This window comes from Muntiacus reevesi, chromosome 6, assembly GCF_963930625.1.
Source record: "Muntiacus reevesi chromosome 6, mMunRee1.1, whole genome shotgun sequence".
Classification (NCBI taxonomy): Eukaryota; Metazoa; Chordata; class Mammalia; order Artiodactyla; family Cervidae; genus Muntiacus; species Muntiacus reevesi.
The window spans coordinates 12877871-12898493 of NC_089254.1; the positions used below are offsets into that span (position 1 = coordinate 12877871).

The window sequence follows — 20623 nt, forward strand, 5'->3', positions numbered from 1 at the left end:
GAGAATCCCAGGGACGGGGGAACTTGATGGACTGCAGTCTATGGGGTCACAGAGTTGGACATGACTAAAGCGACTTAGCAGCAGCAGCAACAGGGGAATTAAACATGACTTGAGGCTTTCTGCTCACGATTACAATCACAGGAAATAGCAGCAGCCTAAACACATTATTTAAAAGATAACCTTTTAGATAATCTAAAAGATGTTCAGGAACCCCATAACTCATTTTCTCTCACCTGTTACAAACTAAACAAGCCTTTCTCTTAATGCTTCTTTACTAACCAAGATGCATTCCTTGAACATTCTTTCCTGGGACTTGGGAGGCGTCAAAAGAACTCACAAGACAATAAAGCCCTTATGAATCCCCACCATTCTAGGCAATAGTCTTGTGAATACTCAGAGAACAGTAACAGTATTGCATGTAAAAAAAAAAAAATTGATTCTGTCATCAATCTGCTGTCCACAGAAAACATAGCAGTGTATTTTTTTTAACACAGTGTAATTTCTGCTATATTTTAAACTAAAAGCATTAAATATAACTGTAATTTAATCACCTCCCTTTAATTTGAATTCACATGGTAGATACTTAGAGCTACTTAAAAAATTAAGTGGCAAAATGTATATGAAGAATATGTATCTTGATATTTTAATTATGCTCAATTGAATGTACTTAGATTTAAAGTGCTTTTCACAAGTGACATGTGCTAAGAATATCTAATTGCACAGTGACATTCAAAAATGTGTGCTTACATGTGTCAAAAATAGATTAATATGAAGTTATGGAGTATGAGGGGTTTTTTTTAAACTAAAACCTATGTACATTATTTTGATTATTTAGATACAAATAAAACTATAAAACTGCAACTACAATAAAGGTCTACCTAGTAAATGTCTAATGATTTACTTTAGATGATGAATATTCAAGTGATAACACAATGTGTTACTTGAATAAATTGAGAAACAAAGATTTCTTAGGAAATCTAAGCTTCAACACATTTTCCATTTACTCTCTACCTCAATGTTAAATGGAGACATGAAAATAACTTGCATGTCACTTGTATGCTGTGCAGGTATAATCGTGGTGTAGGAAGAACACATGTAAAGAAGCAGACATTCGGCAAATAACAGTGGGTGAATTCAATTCAAACGCAGTGCCCAATGGCACTCGGCTGCTGTTCACAAATATTGATGATGGGCCGGTGCTCGGCAATCTTAAAGAGCAGCTGGCAAAAACATGAGGGCATGAGACTGAGGTGCCACCCACTCCATCCAGCTCTGAAGGGAAAGTGCCGGACCCAGGGGCCTCACGAGGGGTCAGCACCCTGCTGTGATCAAGAACCCGAACCTGTGCTGCAGCTGAGAAAAGAACCCTTATCTTAACTCCTGGGGTTATGGGCTGAATCCTGTCCCTCCAAAATTCATATACTGAAGACCTGAGCCTATACTTCTTACGTGACTGCACTTGGAGACAGAGCCTTTTAATGAAGGGAACATGAGGTCATGTGCACGTGTGCTAAAGTCGCTTCAGTTGCGTCTGACTCTTTGCAATCCTATGGACTGTAGCCTGCCAGGCTCCTCTGTTCATGGGATTCTCCAGACAAGAATACTGGAGTGGGTAGCCATTTCCTCTTCCAGGGGATCTTTCCAACCCAGGGATTCGAACTTGCATCTCTTATGTCTCCTGCATTGGCAGGGAGGTTCTCTACCACTAGTGCCACGCGGGAAGCCCATGAAGTTATATGTGTGCGTGCGTGCTAAGTCGCTTCAGTCCTGACCAACAGTTTGTGAAGTCTTATGGGTGTGCCCTAATTCAATATGACCAGAGTCCTTAAGAGATTAGGATAAAGACAATACACAGATTGAGGGGTGACCATGTGAGGATGCGGGGGGAAGATAGCCACCTACAAGCAAAGGAAAGAAGCTTAAGAAGAAAACCAAACTTGCAGACACCTCGATCTTGGACTTCCTGCTTCTACAAGTGTGAGAAAAACGTCTTCTGTTGTTTAAGCCACGCTTCTATTGTTAAGCCTGTGGCATTTTACTATGCCAGCCTAGAAAACTAATACACTTAGTTAAACTTACTAAATGCACGCATCTTAACACAACGCAATATGGAATTTTCTCCTTTGAGTTGATGTGTAAATTAAGCTCTTAAGGGAAAGATCTGTGACTTGACTGTTAAGAATTCTGAAAAGAGAACAGATTCTTACCACTCACCTGTTTTTGAGACAGATACCAAATTGAAATCCTCTATTCTTAATTTCTTAACTACATGGCAAGGCAGAAAAAAAGTACACTGTTAATGTGGTTTACAAATACTAAGTTTCAAGTTTTCAACTTTATAAGGTTTTAATATGCCTACAGAAGCCTGGCCAACAAACCAAAGTGGAATTGGTTTGACTGATACTAAAAAGTAATTAAGTCATAGACCTGTCAGATACATTCACATTTGGGCTCTGCCTGTTATATTATGTCTATTTTGACTACAACTACCCGAATTCCTTAATGATTTACAGATCTTCAATGTCTAAAGTATTTTAACTGTATGAAAGATGGGACCCAATCTTTCTTCATATTTTCACATTATAACAACTCCCTCCCCTATTTATTAGAAAACCAGAAGGACGACCCAGGGTTTGAACTGTGTTGAGTCAAACAAAAACTTTGAGATTTTCGCCAAAAAGGGGAAGGGAGAACAGAAGAGCAACAGCTGACTGGCTTAGGGTCTATCACGAGATGGACTTGCTTCAGGTCAGACATCTCTGAGCCACCAAAGGCACCCCTTGGCTTCCCTGGTGGTTCAGATAATAAAGTCTTTGTCTGGAATGCAGGAGACTGGGGTTCGATCCCCGAGTCAGGAAGATCCCCTGGAGAAGGGAATGGCTACCACTCCCGTATTCCTTACCTAGAGAATTCATGGAGAGAGAAGCCTGCTGGGGTACAGTCCCTGGGGTTGCAAAGAGTTGGACACGACTGAGTGACTAACATACACACACACAAATGCAGCCCTCAGCCAATTAGGCCAGCGTTCTGGACTCTGACTGCCATCAGACAGCCTTTATTTCTGCTCCAAGTTCAAGTAAAAGTCTGGAGAAAGAGTTTCCCATAGCACCAGGCAGGCCATAGAATTCTCACAGCAGCCAAGTGCCTTAATCCTATCCCCCAGAAGACTTACTCGGCTAACTGTGAAGGAGCAAAATTTCATAATCCTCCAAAATCCAGAGCTTAATTAAGGTTCACTCATGGAGGTGTATAGTCTATAGGTTTGGAAAAATGGTTACTGACATATTAGCAGCGTTATAATATCATACAAAGTATATCCACTGCCCTAAAAATCCTGTGTTCTGCTTATTCATCCCTTCCTCCTCGCTTCCTCCTCCCAGCTCCTGGCAACCACTGATCCTTTTGCTATCTGCATGGTTTTGCCTTTTACAGGATGTCCTATAGTTGGAACCGTGCAGTATGTAGCAGTTTCAAGGCTTTTGCTGAAAACATAAGTTTTCAATCCCTTTGAGTAAATACCAAAGAATATAGTTATTGGATCTCACTGTGAGAGGAGGTTTAGCTTTGTGAGAAACCTCCAAACTGTCTTCCAAAGTGGCTGCACGACTGTGCACCATCGCCAGGAACAAACGAGAGTTTCTGTTGCTCCACATCCTCACCAGCCCCTGGTACTGTCAGCGTTCTCGATTTTACCTCCTCTAGTAGGTGTGTTGTGGTATTTGAGCGTTGTCAGTCTTATTTCCTCACCAGCCCCTGGTACTGTCACCGTTCTTGATTTTACCTCCTCTAGTAGGTATGTTGTAGTATTTGAGCGTTGTCAGTCTTTTTTTTTTTTAATTAAAGCCATTCTTTTCTATGATTCCTTCCTGATTCTGACATAATTTCACATGTTAACCATCCAATAAAATCTTTTCTACTAAGAACATAAGCAATAATGAGTTAAGTGCCCCCAGTTGTATATCTTCATCCTGTTCTTAAGATTCTGTATGTATTTGCAGGTTAGTTTATTTGCCATTTTTAGAGATGAAGTCAAATAAGCCAATACGAGCTTTTTAAAGCTTGGTTCCTTTACTGAGTGACCCATGAAAATACTATTTGAGAAACACCCTGGGGTGTACGTGTGTGGGTGTGTTAGAGGTATTCCTAAGGTCCATCAATTCCTTCACCCTGCTCCAATCCCTGGAGGTTACTGTGTCTTCACTGCCCATCTATAATTAAGTTAGCGGCAACACAGTGTATCAAATGACTATCCTACATTTACTGCCCTCATCACCAACACCTGCTAGTCAAGCATTTATTTATTCACTTCATAAATATTTTTAAGCCTTTCCCATATGTCAGACACAAGGTTCTACAAAGGCAGAAGAGTGAGACAAGAGCCCCATCCTGTGCATTTATAGATGTCTCAGTCCTGTCAACATCTACCCAAGGCCCCCGGGATGCAACTAGCTGTCAGCACAAAGTTATCAAGGAAGAGCTCAAATAGCAAAGCAGGGCCACATTTGACAAAGACAACAGGTCATACATATTAATAATACCTGATACAACCTCTGAGCCTTGAAGTCAGTAGAGTTGGGAAAGTCAGGGACAAAGCATAAATACAGATTAAGAAAATTTACAGTATGAGATCTGAAGAATTATGAATTATGGACAGTTTCTTTTGCATTGTTTTCTACTCTAGCTTTAATACGGTTATTTTTTAAATTAAAAATCACAATCATATGTTGAAAGACAGAAAACGTTTATGATATGATCTTGACTAAAATATGTATGTCTGGTACAATTTTTTGTTTGTAAAAATATGAAAATTATTTTAAATAATCTAAAGTTTATGAAACAAGGATAATTTAATTCACTATAATCTTGTTGGAAGTTACCTATCAAACTATTATTATTAATTACCATGGGGGGAGGAGGGACCTTACAACATGGTTTTGTATTTTCAGGGGTATGCAAAAAGTCTCCTAGAGATACTCCAAATAAAAACAATAACAAAATGTAACTAGCCATTAGATTTTCATTAAACTACAAATAAATTATAATGTAGGTATTAAAAATGATACCCTTATTTCCAAAGCATCATTATAACACATAATAAATCTTGGCTACTTGACATGTGTCACAGCCGCAATCTCATAGAACTTCATGACCGAGTCCTGTATCATTCTGTATTTCTAAGTAGGATGTGTGCTCCTGCACAGAGGAATTAGAATTCTGCCTTAAGCATACTATGCCATGAGGCCACATCCCCACAGGAAGCCCTGGGAAGAGAATGGTCACAGAAGACTCGAATCCAATGGAGACACTCTGACGACCCGCTCTGATTGCCAGGACATGTGTTCACTACACGAGGGAGTTTTCTGCCTGGTTTGGAATGACTGACTGAAGGTGACTCCAAGCTCAGTCACGAGGAACAAGGCCTTCCTTGGGTATATTTTATGACAGAAGTACCTACACTGATATTCAGAGGATACTTCCAGAACTCAACTAAAAACCAAAATGGTGCAACAAGGGTTTGAACACATTTACAAATAGTTGAAACAAGCAGATTTGTCAAGCAAAGGTATGACTATCTGGTATATCATGGGCTTCCCTGGGGGCTCATATGATAAAGAATCTTCCTGCAATGCAGGAGACTCGGGTTCAGTCCCTGGGTCAGGAGGATCCCCTGGAGAAGGGAATGGCTGCCTACTCCAGTATTCCTGCCGGGAGATTCCCAAGGACAGAGAAGTCTGGCGGGCTACAATCCATGGGATTGCAATCAGTCGGATACGACTGAGTGACTCGCGCACGCACACACGCGCACGCACACACGCGCGCACACACACACACACACACACACACACACACACACACACACACACACACACACACACACACACACACACACTAGTGCTCTACGACCAAGCACACAAATTGAGGCTTGCCAGTCATATTTCCTCTCAAAAAATTAAATGAAAAGCAAAACAAAATTAAGCAATTAGCTAGAGCTGTGGATGATAATAAGTTGAAGGTCAAACTGTAAAGTGAGAGACCAGATGGCCAGCAAAAACATGAAAGGATTCTTGAAGTGAACACCATGAGGAAGAGAAGACATGGGATTATCGAAGTAAAAAGATGCACAGAACACTTACAGCACCAAACACTGACAAGGGTGTAGAGTGTCCTTGCTGGCAGGATGCAAAACGGCACAGCCGCTTTGCAAAACCATTAGGAGGGCTCTTAAAAAACTAAACATAGTCTCATAGTAAAGATTCAACAATTGCACTCTTTGGTATTTACCCAAAGGAGCTGAAAATTTATGTTTTTGACAAAACCCTGGCACAAGGATGTTTATAGCAGTTTTATTTACAACTGCCAAAAGTGGTAAGAAACCAAGATGTCCCTCAGTAGGAGAACAGATAAACTATGGATACTCAAAGGAATACTGTCGTTGTTCAGTTGCCAAGTCATGCCTGACTCTTCTGTGACTCCAAGGACTGTAGCCCACCAGGCTCCTCTGTCCATGGGATTTTCCAGGCAAGAATACTGGAGTGGGTTGCCATTTCCTTCTCCAGGGGATCTTCATGACCCAGCAGATCTTCTGTTTGGCAGGTGGATTCTTTACCACTGGGCCATTAGGGAAGCCCTGTGAAAAGACATGGAGGAACCTTAAATGCACAGTACTAAGTGAAAAGAGTCAATCTGGAGAGACTACAAACTACATGGTTCCAACCATAAGACATTCTGAAATAGGTGAAACTATGGAGACAGCAAAAACATCAATGGCGGCTAGGGGTGGGGCAGGGAGGAAAACATGGATGGATGGATGGAGCACAGATTTTCGGGGCAGTGAAAATGCTCTGCACGATATTATAGTGATGGATATATGTCATTATACATTTGTCCAAACCCACAGAATGCATGACACCACGAATGAACCCAAAGGTAAACTATGGACTTTGAAGGACTAATGTGTCGATGGAGTTTCATCAGTTGTAACAGACGCACCACTCCGGTGGGGATGCTGATCACAGGGAGGCTATGCAGGTATGGGGGCAGGGGGTACATGGGGACTCTTTGTATCTTTCTCTCAATGCTGTGAATCTAAAACCGCTTTAAAAACAGCAAAGCCTTGTAGCTGGTTCACTTCACTGTACAGTAGATACTAACACAGCATTGTAAAGGAATTATATCCCAATAAGAAAAAGGAAAGTCTTTGAAAACTACGCAGAGATGCAAAGTCACAGTGAGAGAGACCAAGAAGCCACAAAGAAAACAGAGAAAGCAGCCCAGTCAAATCTCAAGAGCCCCTGATTTCATCTATACCCTTAATGCAAACTTTCACTGAGTTACTCCTTTTCCAGGGAGCTTCTGCTCCCTGCAGCCAAGAGTGCTATGGAACAGGAACGGGTTCTAGAATCACCAACTGTTCCTTGGAGAAGACATGCGATTAACTATGAAACCTCCATAAAGTGCGGGGCAATGACGACGCTCCTATCCCGACACTGCTAACTCAACCCTCGAGTGACAGTTTAAAGATTCATTCTCATTCATTCAGAGACCGAGTCTAACTTCTCTCCTCCTGAATCTGAACTGTCATAGTGCTTATCTGACCAACAGAATGAAGCAGAAATGCTATTGAAAGCTAGGCCATAAGAAGTTTTGCAGTTTCCACCCAGTACTCTTAGAATGCTTGTTTGGGGGAAGCATTCTCTTAGAATCAAGCTGCCAAGGTTTGAAAAGCTCAGGCTACAGCAGGGAACCTAGTAGGTGCTCTGGACGAGAGCCCCAGACGCTCCCAGGCCAGAGTAAGCGTCAGCACCAGCCACATGTGGGGGCCATCCGGCATCCAGTACAGCCTTCAGACAATGCCAGCCATCTGCGCTCTGCCCATCACCACACGGACATCACAGGGAAGAAATCGCCAGCGCACCCAGTCAGCCCGCAGAACCGGGAGAAATAGTCGTAAACTGCTGTTTGAAGCCACTACTGCTTCAGGATGACTTGTTACACAACAATAGAGAGCCAGAACATCCTTCCTCCATAGTGATGGAGAAACACTGACATCTTTCCCATTAGGAAGAAGAGCAGGAGGGGGGACAGTAAGGCAGGTAGGGAGCTTGCGTACTGGTGGCAGTGGGGCAGGGGGTGGGCTACAATTTTAAATTTACGCAGTATTTGGCACGAGTTTAAATGGTAGGCTTGAAGAAATGACTTCCGGGAAGTAATTCCAAGTTGCATAATACTTGGTTAAATAAATATACCACTCCAGTGGATGAACTTATCACGTACTATACTGAGCAAGGTTAAGTCAGAAAGAGAAAGATAAACACAGTATATTAACACATATATATGGAATCTAGAAAATGGTACTGATGAACTGTTTTGAGGGAAGGAATGAAGACACAGAAGTAGAGAACGGATGCACTTGTGGACACAGTGGGAGAGGGAGTGAGTGGGATGAACGGAGAAAGTACAATCAACACATATACACTGTCACATATGAGAGGAAGAGCTGGTGAGGAGTCGCTATGCAGCATGGGGAGTCCAGTCTGGCACTGTGTGATGACCTAGAGGGATGCAATGGGTGAAGGGAGGGAAGCTCAAGAGCGAGGGGATATATGTACAGTTATGACTGGCTCCTGTCGTATGACAGAAACCAACACAACACTGTAAAAATAAAAAAAAAAAAAGAAAGAAATATACAGTTTCAACTATATTTATGCAAAATCCTATAAATCCACACATATATAAGACAGACTTACTGTATGCCACCCACACTACAGCATTTGAAAATAATATTCCCATTTGCTATTCTCTTCTTCCAAGCAAAGCACACAGTTGCACTAGTAAGAAAACATGCAAAGGCGCCAGTCCAGGAATGTCTGGGTCTGTGTTCCTGTTCCACTGGGCCAGAACAAAGCATCCAAAAGCAAACACTTATCTTGCTTCAGGATATGCTCAGGTGTTACCACAGTATAAAAAGCAGGTGTGGGAATGAAAAACACCAATTTCAGGATAGGTCTATCTCTTGGGAGACTGGAGGGGGGAGCTATTGGGACAGGTGCATGTGGGCTTCTGGCTGCATTTGTCAAGTGTGACATCTTAAGCGGTAGGCACATGGGTGTCTGTGTCTTTTTATTTTTTGAAATCATAAAAACTAATTGTAATTGAATGTAAAGCAAAAAAAAAAGTTATAAAAACATTCCTTTAAAATGGTATTTTGATACACAGCTGTACACACAGGCATAAAAATATCATGTATGTGGAAACTACCACAGTAATGGGAATATAGGCAACAATACTAGGGTAATACTTACTTCTGGGGGTGAGCAATTAACTTACTGAACAGAGACATAGGAGTACATCTTTTGTTACTTGAACGGTATTGACAGGAGCTATTTCAATATTCACTTACATAACAAATCAACTGGCCATAAGCATTAATTTCTGCAAAAATCCCCCAGTCAACAATGTGTTAAGATTGCTCTTCATGTCATGCTTTTCCATGAGCATATTCTCACCAATCCCTTTCGGAACCAATGATGTGAACACATCAAATAATTTTTTCTCTTAAAATGAATAAAAACTCCCATAAGCATTAGATAGATTCACACATAAACACACACAAATGTACATGTATATATCTTGATGGAAAAATTACCAATGGCAATTTTCAAAGAACTAGAACAAAACACCTTAAAGTTTGTATGAAGACACAAAAGACCCCACAGAGACAAAGCTATCTCAAGACTTAAGAAGAATGGAGCTGGAGTAATCAGGCTCCCTGAACTCAGACTATACTACAAAGTGACAGTCATCAAAAACGTATGGTGCTGGCACAAAAACAGATCATGGAACAGGACAGACTGCTCAGAAACAAACCCACGGACCTACGGTCAATTAATTTATGACAAAGGAGGCAAGATTCTACAGTGAAGAAAAGACAATCTCTTTAAGAAATGGTGCTGGGAAAAAACTGGTCAGTCACGTGTAAAAAATGAAACAAAACATTCTTTAACAACATACACAAAAATAAACTCAATATGGGTTAAAGACCTAAATGTAAGATCAGATACTATAAAATTCTTAGAGGAAAACATAGGGGTAGAACATTTTTTGACATAAACTGCAGTATCTTTTTTGCAATTTCCATTACTATCTTTCCATTACTCCTAGAGTAATGGAAATAAAAACAAAACAAAAAAACCCAAATGAGATCTAATTAAACTCAGAAGATTTTGCATAGCAAAGGAATCCATAAACAAAAGACAACCCACAAAACAGCTGAAAATATTTGCAAATGATGTGACCAATGAGGGATTAATCTCCAAAATTTATAAACTGCTCATGTGTCTCAATATCAAAAAAGGCCAAACAATCCAATCAAAAGATGGGCAGAAGACCCAAATAGCTATTTCTCCAAAGAAGACATACAGATGATCAACAGGCACAAGAACAGATGCTCAACATTGCTAATTATTAGAGAAATGCAAATCAAAACTACGAGACACCACCTCATATCAGTCAGAATGGCCATCACCAAAAAAAAAAAAAAATTTACAAACAATAAATGCTGGAGAGGACATGGAGAAAAGGGAACCCTCTTACACGGTTGGTAGGAATGCAAATTGGTACAGTCGCTATGGAGAACAGTATGGAAACTCCTTAAAAAACTAAAAATAGACCTAACATATGACCTAACAATCCTACTCTGTGCGTATATCCAGAGAAAAACATGGTTCAAAAGGATACATGCACCACGATATTCACTGAAGCACTATTCACAATAGCCAAGACACGGAAGCAACCTAAATGTCCATCGACAGAAGATGTGGTACGCGTGTACAATGGAATACTACTCGGCCATAAAAAAGAGTGAAACAATGCCATTTGCAGCAACAAGACAGACCTAGAGATTATCATTCTAAGTGAAGTTAAGTCACATAAAGACAAATACCATATGATACCACTTACATAACAGAATCTTTCAAAAAAACTGATACAAATTAACTTATTTACAAATCAGAAAATAGAGGAGGAAATGGCAACCCACTCCAGTATTCTTGCCTGGAGGGTCCAAGGACAGAGGAGCCTGGCGGGCTACAGTCCGTGGGGTTGTGGAGAGCAGACTCGACCAAGCGATTGAGCATGCATGCATGAAAACAGAAACAGACTCATGGACTTAGAGAACAAACTTAGAGTTAATGGCGCGGCAGGGGACAGAGTATGAATTTGAGATCAACATGAACACACTGCTATTTTTAAAATAGATAACCAACAGGACCTACTGTATAGAACAGGGAATTCTGCTCAATAGTCTCTAATAACCTAAATTGGAAAAGAATTATAAAAAGGATACATACATGTATATATATAACTGAATTACTTTGCTATACACCTAAAACTAACATAACACTGTTAATCAACTGCACTTCAATATAAAATAAAATTTAAAAAAGAAAGAAAAATACTGTGGACCCATTGTGCTCAGTAGCATTTAACTCTTTGTGACCCCATGGACTGTAGCCTGCCAGATTCCTCTGTCTACGGGATTTTGCAGGCAAGAATACTGGAGCACGTTGCCATTTCTTCCTTCAGGGGATCTTCCCAACTCAGGGGTTAAACTGGTGTTGCCTGCATCTCCTGCATTGGCAGGCAGATTCTTTACTGCTGAGGCACCAGGGAAGCCCATTATCACAGGACTACTGTCCAAGAATCATATTTGCTTGTCCTTCCAAAAATTACTGAATACTATTAATTTTTATTGGTAAGCAGATAATTTTTACTAAATACAAGCTTTATAGGATGGAGGTTTATCCTTTTTTGACATTTTTTCCCAGTGAATATAATTTCTTTTCATTTCAATGTGGATTTTCATGCCAAATAGATTAGACAGCTAATCTAATGGTGCCATGATGGAACCATTTGTGTCTCCTTTTCAGACAACCTTAAGATCAGAAGATCAAAAACCAAAGACCCCAGTGCCTTCAGGATTTCAAGTCTCTATTCCACTAGAATAGGCACAGGATTTGCTTGAATTGAGGACTATAACCTACAGACCACATGGCACCATATATGTTATTTTTTCCTAAAGTAGCAGCAACACTGCAATCACAACAACATACTCAGAGATGACATGTCAGGTTTAAAGTCACTGGGAACCTAGCTGGAGATGGGTAGTGGCGTCAGGTCCTCTGTCCTCTGCCCCATATCCTGAGAGCCTCCACCTATGCTGTGACCACCCAGAGCGGTCTCCCTCGACTGAGCTCCCAACCCAGGAAGGAAAGAAAGGCTGGAAGAAACAGACAGTATATATACCTTATGTAGGAACACTCGAGGCTCCAGGTCTCTGTTAAAACTCCTACAACTCTTAGTCTAACTTAGAAAGCAGAAAACCAGCTTAAACACAGCAAGCATAAACCAAAAGGTCCCATTCAGACTAAGAGTTTGTAAACCCCAGTCTCAGCATCTAGTGTACTGATTATATCACTACTGGTAAGTGTCAATCTACAAAAACACTCAGAAAACTGAAGTCAAACTTTTAACAGTGCTCTAAACTAGTGCGGGGGTGAGGGGACACAGCATTAAAGAATCCACCTCTAGTGCAGGAGACTGGAGTTTGATCCCTGGGTCAGGAAGATCTCCTGGAGTAGGAAATGGCAACCCACTCCAGTATTCTTGCCTGGGAAATCCTATGGAAAGAGGAGCCTGGTGGGTTACAGTCCAAACAGTCACGAAGAGTAGGACACGCCTAAACACAGCACACAGCACAACTAGTGTGGTAAGTGAATTTAAGGCAAGATTCATCATTTTATGCACATCAATGAAAAAGAAGAGTTTTTTTTTTTAATCTCTCAGTCACAGATTTAATTATCTTAAAAATTAATTAACGAATGAGATCAATTTTATTCTTTCTCCTCCAATCTTTTCCTTCAAATTTACTATCATTTTTGCTGTCTTCCTAATACATATCTTATAAAACAAGTCTTAGTTTAGCTAGGACACAGTTAAGGTTAGGAGACAAGGACCTCCTTGCATCTTACCTGTGTTTTTGTAGAAAACAGATTATAAACCAAACACACACACACACACAAAAACCATCTTCAAAGAAATCAGAATTTGGGGTTATAAATGCAAAAGTCAGCCATGTATGCTAATCCTCTGTAATAATGAAGCCAGGGTGAGCTCCCGGGGCTGGGCGATGCTTGGGTGAACGAAGGGGAACTACCCATGCGACACCATCTTTTAAACTCTTTGTTGTCCAGGCTGGCCAGCAAGGCAGAAGCACCCTCACAAGGACCCTCTAAGGGGGCATGTGACGGGCTCTGAGCATGGGGACACAGTCACCAGAGCCTGCAGAGAAAGATGTGGGTACTACTTCCAAAACACACGCTGAATGGAAGCAGCCACTCCCTCCTCAGAGATCTAAAGGACCTAGGTTGTTTGCCACCTACAGGACTGCTTACCTGAAAAATAAACTCTTACTTCTTAAAGCAATGGCGTGGGGGAAGGAGGGGTAGGAGGAATCAAAACAGGAGACTTGAAACACGGAGGACCACTGTCTCCCCAACCTTTGAGATGAAGGATGGCAAACCTCATTTCACAGATATTTTAAGTAGCTGTAAAGCCCCAGTGGCTCCAACTTTAAGCCTGTGTTTAGATCAGGTTTGAAAAGGGGCTGTACCACTTTACAATAACTAGGCACCACGTCTGATGCCAATCGGGGCTTTGTATTTGAAATGGGCGACCACAGACGAAAAAACAAGACCACCTACGGCAGGCGATACGTGCCACGACCAATCTCCTTGGCACCCAGGCCTGTGTGTGGGCAAAATGCTTTCATAAAAAGAAAATAAAGCTCAAGATTATTGCCAAAAATCTTGAGTAGTATCACATAGTTAGTTTTCCACTTTAAATTCTTACAGAGATATATAATCATGTCTTTTCAGCAAGCTTAAAACCTGACTTAAAAAAAAAATAACAAACCTACCTGACCTACTGAAATGGCCCGTTCTCTTGGGCCCCTGGTAACAGCCTGGAGGATAGACTAAATATAGCCCATGGTCATGCCTATTGAAAATTAGAAAATCTAGTTATTCAACTGGAAGCTATCATTGTTTTAAAGGAATACTTACTGGCAAAAGCCATTTCTGCAACTCCTCATATTCTTTTTGATTATTATTGTGTGTCCTTTTCACTTAGGACATTAAAGGCTGCATTTTTCCATCCTCAATGCTCCTAAAGTTACAGGACAAGGGGATCTTACCTGGCCGTCTCTGACAGGTCAGTGATCAAACAGAAAGAGTCAGGCCAGAGCCAAATTCCGTCCACCTCTTAAGAATCACCAGAGGCTAGGACTCTGTTGCTTCTGCTACACTCAGGGAACCCCATTCAATGTTAGGACAATAAGCCCTCTCTAGACAAAGGTTTAATATTCTCGGGTGTTTTCCCAACTTCTAAACTCAATCTTTTCTCAAGAAAAGATCATTTTATGATCACCAATTCCTGCACAGAACAAGCGAATTTAAAAAAAAAAAAAAAGTGATCTCATCTTTTGTACAAGAAACACAGGTTTAGATGGAAAATATACCCATATTTATTGCCCCAGTGATCAAAGACCGTTTACTTAACCAACCTTATCTTTAAATAGCACCCGTCTTTGTAGAAGAGTTTAACTTACTTAAGGTATTTACATTCACATGAACAAATCTGTACATGAACTAAAACAAGACTCGATGTTTTGCCGAGCTCGGGAACAAGATGCAGGTCGTTCGTCCACATAAAGGAATACTCATTCCAAGCGTTTCTGACAATGCAGAGCGCACTCTGCCCATCACCCCCCACCTCCTTCCCCCGGAAGCACGGGGAGCCTTGAAGACCTGCTGGCGTGTGTGAAGTAAAGCAAAGCAGAGGGCTATGGCTGCTGGCTTCAAACTACAAATTCCAGTGCCTGACCCAGCAGAGGGTGGCGTGAGGAAAGACTGCGCGAAAAATAAAACTCCAGGAAAGGTCAGCAAAGATGTGCTCAGAGGCCAAACACTTCTGCCACAGACGACTTCTATTGCAGAACCAGCTGCAAGCAATGGCGGATTTAACAGGCACGACTCATCAGGCAGTAAGACCAGAGACATTTACCCCTTCCACCTCAGGAACGGCCGCCTGTCTGGGAAACGCCAGGGTACCCTAGTAGACCGTGCCCTTGAGCAGGATCTGTGGGGAACAGAAGCCTTAGTCCACACCTGGGTAGCATGGAAGGGCTGTGAACATGAAACAGGTCTTTGCAGGGTTGAGATCCACAAAAGCTACTTACACAGCCTCCGGCAAGAATCTCTGCTGCCAGCGGGACTGAGCCATCTCTGCGCATAAATTTATCCCTCACAAAATCATTCACCTTGAAGAAAAATATTTAAAGAAGCTGATAAAAAATACAGAGACAGTCATCAAACACACATATACAGCTGTACATAAATGTTATTTTTCTTTCAGTGTTCTGGAGTAATCATAAACTGAATAAAAGAACGATCTTAAGACTTTGCTCTTAATCTCATATATGTCGTTTTTGAAAGCTAGAATATATAGATGTGCATTCCTGATGTTTGGGGGAGAAAGAAATTAAGAGAGGTGGTTTAGCAAGCCTAATTCATATATGTCTGCAATTACCGTAGCCTAGAGAGAGAGACATATTAACAACAGAGACACAATTAAAACATACATTTTATAACTTAAAAACTTTAGAAGATTTGATTAAAAATCACTTTCACGTCTTCTAACAGGATTTAATCTCAAACAGCTTCATCACTGAAACACATTTAGCTGAGCAGATCTTTCAGCGTGGTAGAAATTCAGCATCTAAGAAATTTCTCAAGGATTCTCAAAGAACATCAAGTGCATTAATTAATTAAGTACAATATTCTCAAAATGGTGTATACTACAAGCAATTTTAAGGATCAATCAGAAGATTAACTGTTCCACAGTCTCACATCGGAAGATGATAAAAGGACAATTTCAACACCAAACACCTCACAGACCAATCCAGAGGGAAGGTTTAACTCTCCGCGGCTTTATGATCTTAGTGATGAAAATGTGATCACTGACCCATTCCAGAAATCCGTACTTACTACTTACCACCTGTCAGATAAGAGTCAGGCACTGGAGAACCAATCTGATGGAGCACTCAGACTCCTCAACCTGTTGCTCTGGCAAATGTTACGCAATACACCTTGAACAAATTCTCTACTTGAGTACTTGTGTACTTCAGTGATACGTTTTGGAGTCAGAGAAAAGCTGCTTTTGGATTCTAGCTTTCCCACAGATGAACTGTGCAAACGCAGGCAAACACTTCACCCCCGTGGGCCTCACTCTGCATTTCTGAAAACTGTCCACAGTGCGCTGGAGATGAAAGCAGCCCCAGGTAAAACGTGGAAGCAGCCGGCACAGTCAGCACTGAAGGAGACGCAGCTGCTGCCGCTGCCCCTGCTACGATGATGAGAATGGTGACAACCACCAAAAATCTTGCTCAAATACATTATCACATTTTCGGATGCTCAGTGTTACCTCGGGGAATAATAAAAAGCTCTGTGTGGGGAGTGCCCTACGTTCAAATCAGTTAGCGCCTCCGAGGAAACAGACCTGCTATTTCACGTAAGAATCTCTGCTAGATTCCTGAATATGTGCAAACTACCTTCATCAGAAGCATCAAATCAAAAGACTTACTGTAAGTTTTATGGCCTTCTCTGGGGCGACTCCCAATAACTGTGGCAACAGACCTGAAAAACAACAAAAAGTAGAAGCATTTTAAATAAATTAACATTGACTAAACATATCAACAGCTCTAAAGAGGGGATCACCATGTAAAAGCCAGGGCAATCTGGGCTGCAACTTTCCGTTTTTACCTTTGATGAGAATACTCGAAATGGAATGTTTAGGTACTAGTATGTGAGAGCCAGGTCTGAGCAAACTCTCTCTCACATTTTAGATCGTTTGCACGTTGGGTAAGTCAACAGTGTTAGTGAATCAGGAAATCTCATTATTCACAAATTTGCTCTTTTCCCTCCTGCCTCTTAAATAAGTAGACTTTAGTGAATATATTCTTTTTTTAAAAATGCTTTTCTCATCTCCCCACCCTGCTCCCTCACTGCCCACAGTTCAGCCATTTATATGCTCAGCAACTAGAATTTGGTGATGAGCACCAGACAGACAAGGTTCCTGCTCTGACCAGCCTCAGATGGAAGGAGGGGAGAGGCCTTCCTGCAAAAGTGACAATTTGGGAAGCAGGCATTTCGGGGAGGGGAACAGACGGGGCACAGACAGCAGGATGGGAACAAGTCCGTTGTGCGCAGACATGAAGGAGCACATCAGTGCCACCCTGGAAGAGGCGGGCGCAGGGAGACACAGCTGGGGCCAGATGCAGGACCCGAGTCTGAAAAACTGTAAGTTAGGAGAGAAGGTTTTCCACCTGGAGGAGAGTGATGAGCTAATGCAGACTGTCAAATGCCTGCTCTGGCTCCTGTGGAAACAAGGCATATTGATGTGCATTGATGTGTGTGGGTGTGAGTGTGTGCGTGTGGAGAGAGAACTGTGACAACAGTCTGATGGCTAGTGCTTGGTTTTTTTAGTACTAAAAAATCTACCCAATAGAAGTGAAGATGGCTGTAGAGAGTAACAGGATGGGGGAGGAGAGGGAAGAGCTCATGTCTGAACACATCAGCGGGATTGGGAATCAATCAGAGCACAAGGCTTCCCAGGTGGTTCGCTGGTAAAGAAGCTGCCGGCCAACGTAGGAGATGCAGGGTCAACCCCTGGGGCAGGGACATCCCCTGGACAAGGGACTGGCAACTCGCTCCAGTACTCCTGCCCGGGAAATCTCATGGACAGAGGAGACTGGAGTGTTTCAGTCCATGGGGTCTCAGAGTCAGACACGACTGAGTGACTAAGCAACGATAAGAATCAGCGCACGAGGAGGAGGTTCGGTCTTTGACAGGAAAGGGCCACTTCTAGGAAAGGCAGTTATGACAGTATGGTTTCCAGTGGTCATGTATGGATGTGAGAGTTGGACCATAAAGAAAGCTGAGCATAGAATTGATGCTTCTGAGCTGTGGTGTTGGGGAAGACTCTTGAGAGTCCCTTGGACTGCAAGGAGATCCAACCAGTCCATCCTAAAGGAGATCAGTCATGGGTGTTCATTGGAAGGACTGATGCTGAAGCTGAAACTCCAGTACTTAGGCTACCTAATGCAAAGAGCTGCCTCATTTGAAAAGACCCTAACGCTGGGAAAGATTGAGGGCAGGAGGAGAAGTGGACGACAGAGGATGAGATGGCTGGATGGCATCACTGACTCAATGGACATGAGTTTGGGTGGGCTCCGGGAGTTGGTGATGGACAGGGAGGCCTGACGTGCTGCAGTTCATGGGGTCACGGAGAGTCAGACACGACTAAGTGACTGAACTGAACTGGACCTACATATCTGAGCTAAAATTATCTTTTCATCTGTTCTAAGAAAATAAAATAAAAGACAGATACTTCTCCTTGGAAACCCAAGGGTCAGAATATATTGTTCCTGGGTCATGCTGGTGTCCTTGGGAGAGGCTTCATGGTGTCATCCTTCACCAGTAAGTTCACTTTCCTAATTCACTATATAAAAATCTCTGCTTCCAGCCTCTGGCCACACCATCTTCTTAAAGGAACAGTCCACAGCCAAAGTCTCTAGCGCCAGGGCTGTGTGCATCTAGTCTGCAGATGTGTTTTGCTGAGTAGCACAGGTTTGAAACCTAATTTGAGCTTATTTTAAAGATAAATAGGTAGATGTCTGGGTGGATGACTGGACTGAGGGACTGACTGATTAATGATCTGACAACTCTGGGCTTCCTTCTGACATTATAGCAATCTATCTCCCACTGGGGGAGGCTCCACCCTTTAGACAGGACCCAAGTATCAACTCAGTAAGTTCCCTACCACGCCCTAATGCCAGCACGGCAATAAGGGCAAGCAGTGCCCATCATTTTTCATGCTCTGTTGATAGCCTCACACTAGAGGAGACATTTCTCTGTGCTTGAGGCTCTGCGAAAAGGGGTAAAGTAAAGAACTAATGAAACCAAGACAGCTTCATGATTTAGGAAAAACTGAAGAAAGTTCATTTCATTGTAAAAATAAATGACAAGGATGCTGACGCTAATCAAAATGTTCTCTAAAAACACAGCTAACATACTGTTTACTCTGTCAGGGGCCATTTTAGGCACTTTACTAACTCATTTAATCCTTACTCCCTGCAGAGAGGAAACTGAGGCACACAGAGATTGAGTCATTTGTTCTAAGTCGTGCAGATGATAGTGAGATTGGGAATCAAGTCTAAGCCCTCTCCCTCAAGCGTCTGTGCCTTTAGACAACACCCAGCTCTGCTGGATGGCATCACAGACCCCATGGACATGAGTCTGAGCAAGCTCCAGGAGTTGGTGATGGACAGGGAAGCTTGCTGTGCTGCAGTCCATGGGGTCACAAAGAGTCGGACATGACTGAGCAACGGAATTGACTAACTCTGTCCTATGCCTAATATGTGGAGAAGGAAATGGCAACCGACTCCAGTGTTCTCGCCTGGAGAATCCCAGGGATGGCGGAGCCTGATGGGCTGCCTTCTACGGGGTCGCAGAGAGTCAGACACGACTGAAGCGACCTAGCAGCAGCAGCAGCATGCCTAATATGGAAACGTGTATCTGCCCTTCCATATCCAGCCTCATTTGTTCACTTACATAACTAACCTGCCTGGATCCTATCATTATTTGGGTTTGCAACATCTTCTCTAGGCAGCCATGTTTGAGCCTCCAGGGCTACAGCTGATTGGACAAGGGCAAGGCATCTAAAGGCGAATAACTGATGAGTTCAGCAACCTGGGCTGGCACAAGTGCAGCTATGGAGTCCAGGATCCTTCTCCCAGGAGCATGACAGTCATCAGAGGTGGCTGTGTCTGACTCTATGACCCCATGGACTGCAATGTGCCAGCCTTCCCTGTCTTTCTCTATTTCCTGGAATTTGCTCAAACTCATGTCCATCTGAGTCGAGGATGCCATCCAACCATCTCATCCTCTGTTGCCCCCTTCTCCTCTTGCCCTCAATCTTCCCCAGCATCAGGGTCTTTTCCAATGAGTTGGTTCTTCGCATCAGGTGGCTAAAGTGTTGGAGTTTCAGCATCAGTCCTTATAATGAATATTCAGGGTTGATTTTCTATAGGATTGACTGGTTTTATCTCCCTGCAGTTCAAGGAACTCTTAAAAGCATCTTCTCCAGCACGACAATTTAATAGCATCAATTCTTCGGCGCTCAGCCTTCTTTATGGTCCAACTCTCACATCCATACATGACCACTGGAGAAAGCACTGCTCTGACTATATGGACCTTTGTCAGCAAAGCGGGGTCTCTGCTTTTTAATGCTCTGTCGAGGTTTGTCACAGCTTTTCTTCCAAGGAGCACGCGTCTTTAATTTCATGGCTGCAGTTACCATCCACAGTGATTTTGGAGCCCAAGAAAATAAAATCTGTCACTGTTTCCACTTTTCCCCCTTCTATTTGCCATGAAGTGACGGGACCAGATGCCATGATCCTCATTTTCTGAATGCTGAGTTTTAAGTCAGCCTTTTCACTCTCCTCTTT

General features: G+C 42.4%; 1 protein-coding gene across 2 annotated transcripts in view; it reads right to left on the minus strand.

Annotated features, from left to right (window-relative positions):
- Positions 1–20623, minus strand: part of SLC25A13 (solute carrier family 25 member 13) — a 224425-nt gene that overhangs the window by 52080 nt on the left and 151722 nt on the right. For both annotated transcript variants that reach the window (XM_065939668.1, XM_065939667.1), the window contains exons 12-13: positions 16699–16751; positions 15296–15376 (exon numbers count right to left, since the gene is read on the minus strand). In XM_065939668.1, the coding sequence (XP_065795740.1) occupies positions 15296–15376; positions 16699–16751 (134 nt within the window). The remainder of the gene's footprint in view (positions 1–15295; positions 15377–16698; positions 16752–20623) is intronic.